The sequence below is a fragment of the Varanus komodoensis genome, unplaced genomic scaffold, assembly GCF_004798865.1.
Source record: "Varanus komodoensis strain SLA01 unplaced genomic scaffold, ASM479886v1 scaffold11, whole genome shotgun sequence".
In the NCBI taxonomy this organism is placed as follows: domain Eukaryota; kingdom Metazoa; phylum Chordata; class Lepidosauria; order Squamata; family Varanidae; genus Varanus; species Varanus komodoensis.
In genome coordinates, this window is record NW_025335317.1 from 28,991,121 (window position 1) to 29,005,938 (window position 14,818).

Here is a 14,818-nt window from a genome sequence, read left to right on the forward strand (position 1 = left end):
CCCTGACAGACTAGATTCGAAGGATATCTCAGGGGAAGGGCATGGTAATTATGGAAGATTTCGATCTCTCATATATTAGTAGGGAGGTTCACTTGGTGGTGATGGCCAAGTCATGTCGCTTTCTAGTTGTTATGGAGGGAGGGTTTTTCACACAGAGGGTCTGGGAGGTGATGACAGGGGAAATATCCTTTACTTGGTATTGACCAACAGGGAGCAGCTGATAGATGAGGTGATCACTCCATCCTTTGCTTTGAGATCAGGGGGATATGGATGAGTATTAGAAGCTGGGACTTAACAAGGGCCACCTTTGGTCAATCGAAGACCAGACAGGGGAAAGTCTCCTGGAAGAGGGTACTGGAAGGCAAGAGATTCAGGAGGGGTGGATGGCACTCAAAAGGGAGGTCTTGGAGGTGCAAGCCTTGCTGATACCACTAGTTAGCAAGGTGGGGAGGCAAAGGAGAGCACCGCTGTGGATAAGAAGAGAAGGGGTAAGAGGCATTAGGCATAAGAGGAATCTCTGTAGGAAATGGGCACTGGGACAAGTAGACAAAAGGGTGTACTGGGAGGAAGAGGCCCATTGCAGAGGATTCTTCTCAAGGCTAAAGCTGATTATGAGCTGAGACTTGCAAAGAATATCAGGAGCAACAAAAAGGGCTTCTATCAACATGAAAATAGCAAGAGGAAAGGGAGACAGGCAGTGGGACCACTTAATAAGGAGGGAGGGGATTCAGTGACTGAAATGAAGGAACAGACACAGATGCTAAATTATTATTTTGTCTCTGTGTTATCCCCAAGTCAGGATGGCAGAGATCCACATGAGGGATTGAATAAGGCTGGGTATTTAGGGGCACAGATTAGGGTCACCCCCCCCCCAGGAGTTGAGGAACACCTCAGGACATTGGACATTACAATGGTGCCAGGCCCTGACAGGTTACATCTGAGGGTACTTAGGGAGTTGGTGCGGGTACTCTCATGCCTGCTGGCCTCCATTTTTAAGGCTCTATGGAGAATGGGTGAGGTTTCAGAGGACTGGAGGGTGGTGTCAGTGATCCCAAATTTCAAAAAGGGTAGTAAAAGGGTCATGAGGATTACAGGCAAGTTAGCTTTATATCCATTCTGGAGAAGACGATGTAAGGACTCATAATAGGGAGAGATCTAGTGAAGCTAGATAGGGAAGGGAGGTTGGCAGCCACACAACATGGCTTCCACAAAAAACAGGTCCTGCCAGACAGACCTTGCAGAATTCTATGTCAAGGTTTCAATGTGGCTAGATGAGGTGGGTGTAGTGGATGTGGTTTACCTGGATTTCAGCAAGGCCTTTGACAAAGTGTCACATGATATCCTGGTTGAGAAATTGAGAAATTTTGGGGATAGACTGATGCACTGTCTGATGCATTAGGGCATGGTTGATGGACTGAAAGCAGAGGGTAACTATTAGTGGGGAATCACTGGGATGGTGGTCAGTGATAAGCACAGTCCCCCAGGGCTCTGTCCTGGGACTGATCCTGTTCAATTTTTTCATCAATGACCTGGAAGGGGGGAGACCAGTCTGCTGATCAAATTCACAGATGATACTAAAATGGGGGTGGTGGCCACAATTGAGGAGCATGTACTCCGGATCCAGAAGGATCTGAACAGACTATGAAAGTGGCCAAGGGACAACAGGATGGTGTTCAATGCGGTTAAGTGTAAGGTCTTGCACTTGGGGCATAGGAATGGGTGTCATAAGTACAGGTTAGGGGACAAGTGGCTGGAGAGCAGCACTTGTGAAAGGGATCTCAGGGTGCTGGTTGACTGCAGGCTAAACGAGTCAGCAGGGTAATGTGGTGGTGAAGAGGGTGAATGCCACCCTTGGATGCATAGCCAGAAATGTGGCTTCTAGATCGAGAAGTGTATTACTGCTACTCTACATGACTCTGGTATGCCTTCAGCTGGAGTACTGTGTTTAATTCTGGGCCCCTCATTACAAGATGGGACCTGTTAGTGACATATAGGTACATGAGGAAGTGTCACACAGAGGTGGCTTATGACCTTTTTCCCTCTGCAGATGAGTGCAGGATGTGGAGCAACACTCAGGGAACCAAGCCAGGAAGGACTTGAACTTTAGGATGCCTAGTGTATGGAATGGGCTTCCATGGGAGGTGGTTGAAGCTCCATTGGTGAGGGTGTTTAAGGATAGGCTGGGCATGCACATGGTAGGCATGTCATGAGCAGAGCCAGCTGGAACTGAGGGTCATACTAGATGGGCCAGGATCACAAGAATCCACTCCACTCCCCGCAAAAAATTGATGAAGAAATGAAATAGATGTACAGTGTGATTTAACTAGTTTTATTAGGAGCCCACCATGTGGAAGCACCCCGGTATATTAGTCAACATTGCACTGGAGTTCTGCAGTTTCTTACATAATGAGGAGTTGTGACTTAATGCAAAGTCAGCCTGTTCACAGAGAAGCCAATGCTTGATTAAAGCTGCATGATATGACTCAGTTCTTTCCAGCTAAATGCACAGACTGACTGTACTGAAAATATTAGGTGTAATGAAGATATATGAAAAGTTATCACCCAATGGTGTAGTCACTGAATAACAATCGCATCTGTGTGAACCCCCCTTAATACCAAATGTGGAATGATATTTTTAAAAGCTGGGATAAATATCCTGTGTGTATAAATGGAAGCACTCATCCCACCTTCCCAGTGTTCTTGGATGGCAACTCCCATTCTCCCATTGGCTATGATGGCTAAGGCTGATGGGATCTGCAGCCCAACAACATATGGAGGGCCATACCTTGCCTGCTCCAATCTGTATTTTACAGAACGGAGATAAATGTGAACTATTGTCAATACCTCAGAGTCCAAAAAATAATTAGTAACACTTTAGAGCCTTCAAACAAAAGCTCAGTACTGACTAGCTCTGTCCTAATGATTACAGGAAACTGATTCTTAAGTTCTGACATAAGAAGTGTAATTCTGTACAGACTTAGGATAGCATCTGTTTTCGGTGCCAGAACTTGACCTTGAGGTATAGGAAGCAAAAATATGTATAGATTGTCCCTGAACAGATAATGGAATGCATTTCCAGTACTGCTAAGTGACTGAAATGTGTATCCATACATTAAGGATAAGAATAGTGGTAGGTAACTGTCGTTTTAACCTACAACTACCACCATCCCTCAACATAGCCTATACTGGTTAGTGCTGAGAACCACAAATTATCCATTCCCTGAGGTCTTCAGGAGGTGGGAAAAGAACAATAACTTAGTGAAAGAGCACATGCTTGATAAACAGGAGTACTGTTGATACCTTTTTCTTCTTTTTAAAAATTAGTTGTGCTTTTATGCTGGAGCACTTCCATTGGGTTCTCAGTTATAAATTAAAATTTTAAAAAAGCAAACATTTGCAAAGTTGAACTGGGTAGGTCAAGTAGGTGAGGTGAAAGAGTTAGTCATGGCATCAGCACTATCTAATCATGGCATAAGCACATATCACATTCTTGTCCCTCTCTTAACAGAACAGTTGCCATGAAAGGGATACATGTATATATGAATTGGACAAGTGACAATAATGTGCAATATCTCCGGTTTCTGCAGTTAGGATAAGGATGGGCAGGTTGTCCTTGTAAGTAATACTAATGAAATAATAAATAGAACAATATGAAGAACTCTAACCTTAAAGTACAGCTCTCCATAATGTACAGTATAGTGTTGCTGCTGTTCGAGTAATAACAGTTGCTTGTCCTTCCTTCTGTCACAGTTTCTTCACACTTCTGTTGCAAACTTCTGCTGTGAAGCTTCACCCATCCTTTCTGGTGATGACTGCTCTATCTGCCTCTCCTCTCCTCTCCTCTCCTCCTCTCTTCACCCCTGTCTTCCCTGAACCTCCTTCTCTTCACTCTGCTGCTGCCCTGTCTTCTCCAAATGTTTCTTCCTTCACTTCTTCCTCCTTCCTCCTTCCAGTCTTCTTTTTAACTAATGTGTTCTCTGGAGTGATTGCAACCTCTCATTCCCCATTCTTAACGACAGAACCATGACACATTCCAAATACAATTCCCTGCCTTTTTAAAATAGGCCATTTTGGGCGAATATATTATTAAACAATAAAAATTGCCAGTTTGCAGCCTGGAGAATAAGCCCATCTCTATTTCAAAGATATAAATGAGGAAACTGCTATTGCTTCCACATACATTTCTGTTCCTCTTGCCTATCCTCACCACTGTCTGTAGTGGGGGGAATCTCGTTCCTACTTGCTTCAGCAGACAGAGGGAAATGGAGGCAAGCGTATCAAAGGAGGACTGTGGCCTAAATTACAAAGTCACACCCATCCTTAGCTCCACTGTATGGTGATAGGATACCACACTATGAACTTTGGATATGCAGTAGTACCAGAGTACATAAAAAGAGCCATGCTGGATCAGGTCAAAGGTCTACCTAGGCCAGCGTTCTGTTTCCACAGTGGCTAACCAATTGCCCAATGAAAGCTTACAAGCAGAACAAGAGTACAGTCAAAATACATCCCTTGTCATCTTCCCTTGCAATTGACATTCCGAGACAGATTGTCACATGATACCGGAGGTATTATACTGCCATTGTGACTAGTAGCCATTGATAGCCTGATTACCTATAACAAACCAGGTTGTTGTTTTCATGAACTGGAGAGGTTCTAATAAGCCTCTTTAATCTCACCTAATATTATTCTGCTTGCATAGACAAATATGATAAATACCTTCTCTTACCTGCATAACACCAGTAGGAAAAGGACTTTGAAACCCCAGCTCAAGGTGCACATCGCTGGAATTGGCTCCCAAAATCCTGTTATTTCCTAGAAGCAAAATAAGCAAAGCCTCACTCAAACAGCACTATGAAAAACACTCAGGAGAATCTTAACAGGTTATATGGGAATACTTAGAGTAAAATGTTGACAGCATCATTGGAAATCTACAGGTAGTAACTACTTATTCCTGATGGAGATCAGAGGGGATCAACCGAATCCAATTTTGCGGATTATTTTCATACCCATCCTCAGAGAAAGGTGCTTAAGAATACACTCCCTATGCAGTCATAATAACAACAAAAGCACAATCTTGTGCTACTGTCACCACTGCTGCATAGTTCTAATTCAGGCAAGCTGGCAGGTCTGATTCTCTCCCTCACAGAGAAATGCTGCCCAAACTCTCTAGCAGAGATTTCCTCTTGTTTACATCTACTTAGCAGCTACTTAGTATAACAGATATAAATGGGAGTTATTAATAATATTAGGAGCGTTTTTAGATAAACACAATACTTGTGGAGAATGAAGACAAACCCAGTAGGCAACAATGCTACAGGATTTCCAGGTTCAGCTGCTAGATTCACTGTCTGAATAGAACTAACTGATGAGAGCAAGCCAGAAGTCATGTCTGCTTTCTGTTATAAGCTGCAGTTTCATTTGTCTGACAAGTTAGCTCCTGGCATGCCAGTCAGCCAACTTCTAATTTTCAACATTTGAAGTCTTGCCTACCAAAAGCACAGCACAGGAAGACAGCTGAGACATACATGGCAGTGGGGGCAAAGGAACATCTCTGTTTAGATTGGGACCCAGCTTGTATAATTTCTGTTCATGTCTGGAAAATATTACAGCCCTTGACCATCTTCTCTGTATCCTCTGTGACCGGGATACTTGTCCACAAGGATCTGTGCTAGTGTCACTGACTGTATCATTAACCTGAAACAGAGGAGGTTACTTTACAAAATAATGTTTGTTTTAGGCAGTAGTTGCTGTGCCATTTCCAGAAATTGGGGTGGGGGTGGGGTGGAGTGCTATTTGTGGATAAAGACATCTGCAATTGTTACATGGAGGTTTCAGTGTAGTTCTCTCTAGATAATTAAGGTTGGAAATATACACGTATCTGTATGGAAGACATTTTGTTGCTTAGAAAAAAGACCCTGGTATTGTCATCCTGTGCCAGTGCTTTGCTCTTTTTTATTCTAGGTCTCATGGTGCAGTGGAGAGCCAAGCCTGCCCTTGATGCCTCACATGGGGAAAAGCAGCTTGGGGGAGGGAGTTTGGAGAAGAGGCATAGGCATCTCTTCTAGGCCTGTCCCTCATCTCCAAACTCTTTTCCCTAGGAACAAGAGCCATCGGATTGTTATCATAAGCACACACAAATGTTCCAGTGTATGCAGTGTTTCTCCTAGTCCAACAACACTGAGCTAATTTGTACCCAAGGGGAAATTCAGTGGTGTGAAGTGGGTACAGGATTGCCCTTTTAACACTGTAATGAGAAAAACATTTTTTCTTTTCTTTTCAAAAAATATACAAGCATTAGAAATACCCCATTCATGTCATGGAAATGTTGACCTTTTCCAGCTGAAGATAAATCAAATAAAGATGCCTAGAGAGAGAAAGCTTACTAGATGCAGGCAAACTATAAGACATCCCCCCACAACTAATTGATGCCTGTGCATCATCCAGGGTCCCAAGAGTCAGTCAGAGGAGAAAAAAACATCCTATTTGTCCAAATTATTTATATTGCTGAAAGGCATTGCAAAAAAAAGGTGAGAACATCTCATACAAGATACTAACTTGAGTGGAGGAGCATCTGGAACTAAGACAGAATAAAGCATGACTCCACAAAGGATTCACAGTTCTTGTAGTAACATACGATATTTGAGAAATAAAAGCAAAGGCAGGCACTCTCCAAGAATGTAGAGGGGAGCAGGTGTACAGCTGCAAATTTTTCCTGGCTTATAAAGGTGGTTTGGTTCCTATCCATAGTAAAGTTTGGCAGAAATTCAGTTGCTACTTCCTTCTGCAGCACAGAGCTGCAATGATCAGCTCAGTTTTACCTGTTGAATTGCTGGCTGCTCTTCAGGAGCTAAATCCACAGGAGGTTGACTAATATAAAGGAAAAGGAACTGGTTCTGAAAGCAGAATTTCAGTTTGTTGGTGCTGATACATCATGAGTGCAAGCTATACTGCAGCATTTAAAGTTGAATGGCAGGGAGGAGAGTCCAATTTTCAAAAGTAAAACCTGGCATCCAAGTACTGGATAGTTATGGGAAATATTGTATACTTAAAGTAAGGGATCTGTATTCCCCCAGCCCTCAAAACCATTTTAGGTAAAGATTTAGGGGGATAATCTTCACCCAAATTCAAAATGAATTGAATCCATAAAGGAAGCCACAGCCTTGAAACTGTGAAGGAAAAGCTAGCAGACTTTTTTCAGCAGAAAGTCTACCTGTCCAGCAGCTGCTGTGAGGCATGGAGAACTTGCTAGAGAATGGGAGCAATCCTATGCACTTCTAGAAATAAAAAAAATATACTACAATTCCCAGCATTCCCTTGCCAGCATGGAAAACTATGGTACCTACCATAGTTTTCTACCTCCTAATCCTAGGGATGTTGTAGAATTCCTGAGCAGGTGCCTGCAGTTTTGCAATAGAGGAGGAATTAAAATCCAGACAAGATAAAAGTACTTTGGGTGGAGAAGTCTGCCAATCTGGATAAAATGATTCAGTTAGCACTGAGTAAGGCTGCACTCCTGCTACAGAATTAAGTTTGGACTTAACACTCTCTAAAGCATCAGAGTGACAAAAGGGAAGGACAGATCAAATCCTCCATTTATTACTTTAAGAATAATAGTTACATATGTCTTAATATTAAAAATCTCCAAGTTGTCCCTTTACAATGTTTAAAATCACATTTAAAAGCACTATTAAAATAATTTTAACAAAATGTATTTAAAATACCATTATTAAAAGCAATTTTTAAATTACTAAAGCAATACCAAATAGTGCAAAGAACACTAAGTTAGATCAGCATATAATCAACTGCAGTCATTTACAAGCCTGAGAAGGACATGAATGGGTATGTTTTTAGGAGGCATTTGAAACATACCAGGTTTTTTGCCTCCCAAACAGGATGGGGCAGAGTTTCCCAGAGAAGGAACACCATCACTGAGAATGCTTACCTTGAGATATTCATAGAAACATAGCAAGTCAGAAGGGGCCTCCCAGGCCACCAAGTCTGACCCCCAGCTTCATGGCATGCCTACCATGTGCATGTCCAGCCTATCCTTGAACACCCTCACTGATGGGGCTTCAACCACATCCTATGGAAGTCCATTCCATACCACTGGGGTCCTAAGTGTAGGGATGTATTTCCAGGCATCCGAACTGAACCTTGGTTCCCTGAACAATGCTCCATTGAAACACATCCTGCCCTCCTCTGCAGCAGAAAACAGGTCTCGACCCACCTCTGCATGATACCTCCTCACATACCTGTATGTTGCCAACAGATCCCTTTGGGGTCTCCTCTAGACTGAAAAGATGCTGTTCCCTCAGCCTCACCTCGTACAGTTTCCCCTGAAATCCGGCCACCATCCTTGTGGCCCTGTGCTGCCCCAATTCCAACCTATATCCTTCCTGTAATGTGAAGCCCAGCACTGAACACAGTACTCCAGTTGCAGGCACACCAGAATAGTATATAGTGGCAGAAATACATCTCTCAATCTAGAAGCCACACTTTTGGCTATGCAACCAAGGGTGGCATTCACTCTTTTGACTGCCATGTTACACTTGTGACTCATGTTTAGCCTGCAGTTGACCAGTACTCCACCCACTCCTGCAGAAGCCCATTCCCTACCCTAGGGATCCTAACTGTCAGGAAGTACTTCTTGGCATCTAACCTGAACCTTGGTTCCCTGAGCTTTGCTTCATTGGAACACCTCCTGCCCTCCTCAGCAGCGGAAAACAGGCCTCAACCCACCTCCATGAACACCCCCTCATATACCTATATGTCGCTAACAGGTCCCTTTTTGTAATGACTTGCAGGTGCACCACAGTCTTATAGAGTGGCAGTAATACCTCTCTTGATCTAGAAGCCACGCTTCTGACTATGCATCCAAGGGTGGTGTTCACTCTCTTGACCACCACGTCACACTGCTGACTCATGCTTAGTCTACAGTTGACCAGCACCCTGAGTATATTTAAGGTAGGAGAAGCAACAGAAGAGTCCCTTAGGCACAAGTGATAATTGATAAACAAGAGCAGTGGGCTGCATGGTGTGCATTCCAGGATTCTGAAATTTTGCTACCCAAATTCATCACTCTGAGCACAGAGATAAATCATAGAAATAATGATTGTGAAACGCACAAAGGTATATATGAATAGTTGACTAGAATCTGAAATGCCAAGAAGGAAGCAACCTGTTTAGTTGGGACATAAATTTATTAATTAAACATTCTCAAAATAGCTTACAAATGATGATTACAAAAACAATATAAGCCTTTTAAGAGTACAGTCAAAACACTAATAGCAACTAAGATCTCCAACAACAGTAGACAACCAATCAACTGAGATTACCACTTAGCAGATCTATGATAATATCCACATACAATTAAAGTGATTCTTTAAAGTTTCAGTAACCAGAAATATTGACCCTGCTTTTTTGCCTTTTTCAGATCTTCACAAGCAAAATTTCTTTGATACATTCATAGTTAGTTTGTCTCAATATTATCTTGCCTCACCACTAATTTCTGCTTGTATTTATCCTTTGAAAGTGATTCTCTGGGCATATTACCAAGATCAGGACTTGTTCGCATACAATTGTTAAAAAAATAAAAATTGACTGTTTTGTGGTGGTGTTTTAAACATTCTCTAATTCAGCTGTTTGCTTGTTTTTAAAATGTCTTCCCCACCACCTTTTATATTACAATGCTGCAAGAGAGTAAATACAGACTTAATAAAGCTATGATCCTATACAGACTTACTTGGTAATAAGCTCCACTAAACTCAGTAGTACTTACTTCTGAGTTGAACAGGATCGCGCTACCAGAAGGTCAGTCTATTTGCCTTTACATGACAATCAACCCCATTCCATTTAATAGCACTGACTTCCGAATAAACATATATAGAATCGGGTTACAATCATTCACTTCTGTCCCTTCTCCACCAAAGAGAAGGAAACTAAAGGGTCCCATGACAAACATTTCAAAATTTAATACTGTACTGTTATTCTATTATTCTGCCAATTATATTCATACTGATGTTTCTCCTCCTGTTACACTGTAACATTAACCATGGATTTCTGTAATAGGAGTGTTTACTGTTTTCTGCGTTGAGAAACGACGTTTAAGTTAAATATGGTTGCAAAAAATAATTTCCTAATGTCCACAAATCACTTCAAGGCAGTCGTGCTAAATACGCCCGCACGCGCGCACGGGCGCGCGCGTACACCCAGTAGGGATCTAGTCGGACCCACTTCCCAATCATCCTGCATTGCACAGGATTGCGCTGTATGAACCCAAACCAAAAGAGCAGAAGCTGCGCCCTCTGCAAAGCTGAAGCCAGCCACGATGTTACAAAAAAGCCGGAGACAGACTCACCTAGAGATCGGACGTCTCTGTCATATTTGCTCCTTCTGCTCGAGGAAGGGAAGAGAATATACCGAGCAGCAGCCCGCAATGATCCGAATCCACGGCCTGAGTTCAGAGCAGCGGATCGAGGAGCTCCTCGCGGCTCAGGAGCGCCTGCGGAAGAAGCCGGACTCTCACCAGCCTCTGAGCGTCGCGGCGCGCTTCAGAGCGAGAGGCTGGCCAGAAGGGGCGGGGGAGCGCGATCCGGCCTCCCGGCCGCGGCCGCAGCCATCTGCTTCCCCCGCTAGGAAGGAGCAGGGCAACCCCGGCTGGCGCACCATCGGCAACCTGGAGGGCGCGCTGCGGGAGACTCGGGGCAAAGAGCGTGCGAGGTTCTTTGGCGCGGCTGGGGCGCTAAAGTCGGTGGCGACATAAGAGAATGCCGCGATCGCGCAGGAGGTCTTGGTGGATGGGCTCCGCCACAGGTTTCTCCTTTTGCGCGGATCCGCTCGGAGCATTCTCGTCCAGGGCCTGGGGCAGAAGTTTCTGGGCCAGCTTCCTGTCCTTCTGCTAGCTACTTAAGTGATAAAGAGGGGCAGGCAGAGGGCGGCAAAGGCGGACAAACGGGGAAGTGGGGTGGGCAGAACGTAACTAGCGTTCCCTTGCTCGTAACTGATACCACGCGGCTATTCCAATTAATCGCTTGCTGGGGAGGGGGTGTTTATTTTGAACCTGTGCTTATTTTGATATCTTTTGCTAGCATGTAAAACCACCTGCATATTTAGAGAGAAAAAAAGCCCTTAAAACACCCCAGCATTCTCCAGCCAGCATTGTAGATTATGCTGTATAGATGTAATATTTATTTTGGTAAGGTTATTGCATCTTTTAAGGGATTTTGACATGGGCATGGTTAAGTGCAGCATTCACCAGCATGGAGGTGGTTAGGGAAAGCTGCACCACTTGAACATCTGCCTAAGTGCACTGCAGTCATGGGACATATGGCCAGGTGAGGGTCATTCATCCTGCACTAAATATGGTTGAACTCCTATATCTGCAGAAGGTCAATAATGCGCTCCCCAGAGAGGTCCGCCTGGCGCCGTTATTTGTTTTTCGGCGCCAGGCGAAGACCTTTTTATTTATGCAGCATTTTAAATGTTAACATTATTGAATTTTATTTGGCCAGGGCGGCTTATTTTATTTTACTGTATATATTTTAATTGTCATTGTTTTAATGTATTTTGTATTCGATGTTGTAAGCCGCCCCGAGGCCTTGGCAAGGGGCAGCATAAAAATGTTTTAAGAAATAAATAAATATTTGTACTAGAACCTTTCCCAAATTTCATAGAATAAATTGGGTTGGAGCCAAACTTACTATGGATGAATAAGTGCACAGCTTGAGAAAGTGCAGTTTTTTGGATCTGTCTTTATCAGTAGGAAAAGGGGTGCATCTGTGGCTGAAAGTGCTTTCTGTAAGTGCAGGTTCATTCTCCAGCGAAGGCCCTTTCTCAACAGAGACATTCTAGTTTTCAGTGATCCATGCTCTACCCAGCTGCTCAAGGTCATAGATATAGCCCTACACAATGTGTCAGACTTTTTCCTTATATGTAGATCTGTAGAAGTACAAATGTTCACTGCTGCTTTCTTCCCAGATAGTTCCCTTTCAATAAGAATGCAGAAAGTTGTATTTCTTGCTTCGGTGTCCTGTTTTTCCTCCAGTTTTCATTTTAACTACCCAAAGTCTTTGTTACTCCAGGCAGAAGAAGTTAAAGAAATAGAGACCTGACCCAAAACACCTCCCCTACAGCCAGTATGGAAAGAGATTTGCTGGGTGCCCCTCTGACGTTAGAAAGTTGAACTCGGGGGGGGGGGAATGGGAGTGTCCTGTGTGGAGGAGAGAAAGGCCAGAGATGCAGGATGTGAACTCTCCTAAGGCATCTCCATCTTCCTTCGCTCCCACTTAAAAGTGCCTTCACCCATCTAGTGAGAGATGCAACGTGAGAAGATGGAGATATGAAAATTGCTTCTACCACTCATATCACCTTGCATCAAATGATTATCAGATGATCAAAATGGTCCTAAGATCACGAGATGGGGACTGCAGCCAAGAAGTTAAAAGACGCTTGCTCCTGCGGAGGAAAGCTATGGCAAATCTAGACAGCATACTAAAAACCAGAGACATCACCCTGCCAACAACAGTGCGTATAGTCAAGGCTATGGTTTTCCCAGTTGCAATGTATGGCTGTGAAAGTTAGACCATAAGGAAGGCTGAGCGCCAAAGAATTGAGGCCTTTGAATGGTGGTGCTGGAGGAGACTCCTGTGAGTCCCTTGGACTTCAAGGAGATCAAACTGGTCAGTCCTAGAGGAGATCAACCCTGTCAGCTCTTTAGAAGGCCAGATACTGAAGATGAAACTCAAATACTTTGGCCACCTAATGAGAAGGAAGGGCCTAAAGAAGAGCCTAATGTTGGGAACAATTGACGGCAAAAGAAGACGGGAACGGCAGAGGATGAGGTGGCTAGATGGAGTCACTGAAGCAGTTGGCGTGAGCTTAAGTGGACTCCAGGGGATGGTGGAGGACAGGAAGGCCTGGAGGAATGTGGTCCACGGGGTTGCAAGCATAACTTTGTTAGCATGTGAAATGAGTTCAATGGTGTGGTAGTTTGAACATTCTTTGGCATTGCCCTTCTTTGGAATTGGAATGTAAACTGACCTTTTCCAATCCTGTGACCACTGTTGAGTTTTCCAAATTTGCTAGCATATTGAGTGTAGCACTTGTGGTTATCAGGGACATTAAACTCTTTCTTGTATAGTTCTTCTGTGTAATCTTGCCACCTCTTCTTAATCTCTTCTGCCTCTGTTAGGTCCCTGCCATTTTGGTCCTTTATCATGCCTGTCTTTGCATGAAACGTTCCCTTCATATCTCCAATTTTCTTGAAGAGATCTCTGGTCCTCCCTATTGTTTTCTTCTATTTCTTTGCACTGTTCATTTAAGAAGGCATTCTTATCTCTTCTAGCTATTCTCTGGAATTCTGCATTCAGTTGGGTGTATCTTTCTCTTTCTTCCTTGCCTTTCACTTCCCTTCTTTCTTCAGTTATTTGTAAAGCTTCCTCAGACAGTCATTTTGTTTTCTTGCATTTCTTTTTCTTTGGGACGGTTTTAGTTGCTACCTCTTGTACAATGTTGCGAACCTCCGTCCATAGTTCTTCAGGCACTCTGTCTATCAGATCTAATTCCCTAAATCTATTTTTCACCTCTACTGTATATTTATCAGGAGTATGATTTACGTCATACCTGAGTGGCCTAGTGCTTTTCCCTTCTTTCTTCAATTTAAGCCTAAATGTTGCAATGAGAAGCTCATGATCTGAGCCACGGTCAGCTCCTGGTCTAGTTTTTACTGACTGGATAGAGCTTCTCCATCTTTGGCTGCAGAGCACATGTCAATCTGATTTCTGTGTTGACCATCTGGGGATGTCCATATGTAGAGTCGTCTCTTGGGTTGTTGGAAAAGAGTGTTTGCTCTGACCAGCATATTCTCTTGACAAAATTCTGCTAGCCTTTGCCCTGCTTCATTTTGTACTCCAAGGCCAAACTTGCCTGTTATTCCAGTTATCTTTTGGCTTCCTACTTCAGCATTCCAATCCCCCATGATAAGGACATCATTTTTTGGTGTTATTTCTAGAAGGTGTTGTAGGCCTTCATAGAACCGGTCAACTTCAGCCTCTTCAGCATCAATGGTTGGGCCATGGACTTGGACTATTGTGATGTTGAATGGTTTGCCTTGGATTCGCACTGAGATCATTCTGTCATTTTGGAGATTGCCTTGGATTCGAATTGAGATCATTCTGTCATTTCCACATGTATACCACTTAGACAAAAATCTATAAAATATTCCCAATTTATCTCTTATTAGATTACACTTTCCCCTATTTTCATCCTTAACTAATCCCAATTTCTTTTCTTTTCTTGTGCAGCATTGGTCAGCAATCTTGAATTCTTATTACTAAATTCAAAATACTCCCTCTTCAAATATAGAGATACCTCGGCTCACGAATGCTTTAGTTAACGACCAAATTGGGTCACGAACAGAAATTACAGAAAATTTTTTCCTCAGGATGCGAGCTCTACATCAGGTGATGATCATGATCACGTCTGTCTTCCCTGCACAGGTGTAATCACAGTTGTGCTGGGCGAGGGAGAGATGGCCACGATCATGCCCATATCCCCCCCCCCCAGTGTATCCGCAATCCTACCCGTTTTCCCTGTGATTAAAAAAAATATTTACAGAACAGATTAACCTTATTTACATTAGACCTCATGGGGAAATTTGACTTGGCTCACAACCAATTTGGGTCATGACCAGATCAGAGGTACCACTGTATATTAAATTCCTCTGTATTTTTCAACTTCTATATTTTGCAATTTATGTCTTTTAGCTTGGATTTCTCGAAATCCCTCTCTTGTATATATTTTTAAAAATCCCTTTCTT

General features: G+C 43.2%; 1 protein-coding gene across 1 annotated transcript in view; it reads right to left on the reverse strand.

Moving 5' to 3' along the window:
* Window positions 1–10,442, reverse strand: part of LOC123018172 (gamma-aminobutyric acid receptor subunit pi-like) — a 47,449-nt gene extending 37,007 nt beyond the window's left edge. The window contains exons 1-2 of the mRNA XM_044420025.1: window positions 10,361–10,442; window positions 4,730–4,815 (exon numbers count right to left, since the gene is read on the reverse strand). Coding sequence (XP_044275960.1) covers window positions 4,730–4,782 — 53 coding nt within the window. The 5' untranslated portion in view covers window positions 4,783–4,815; window positions 10,361–10,442. The remainder of the gene's footprint in view (window positions 1–4,729; window positions 4,816–10,360) is intronic.
* Between the last annotated feature and the right edge of the window lie 4,376 nt (window positions 10,443–14,818).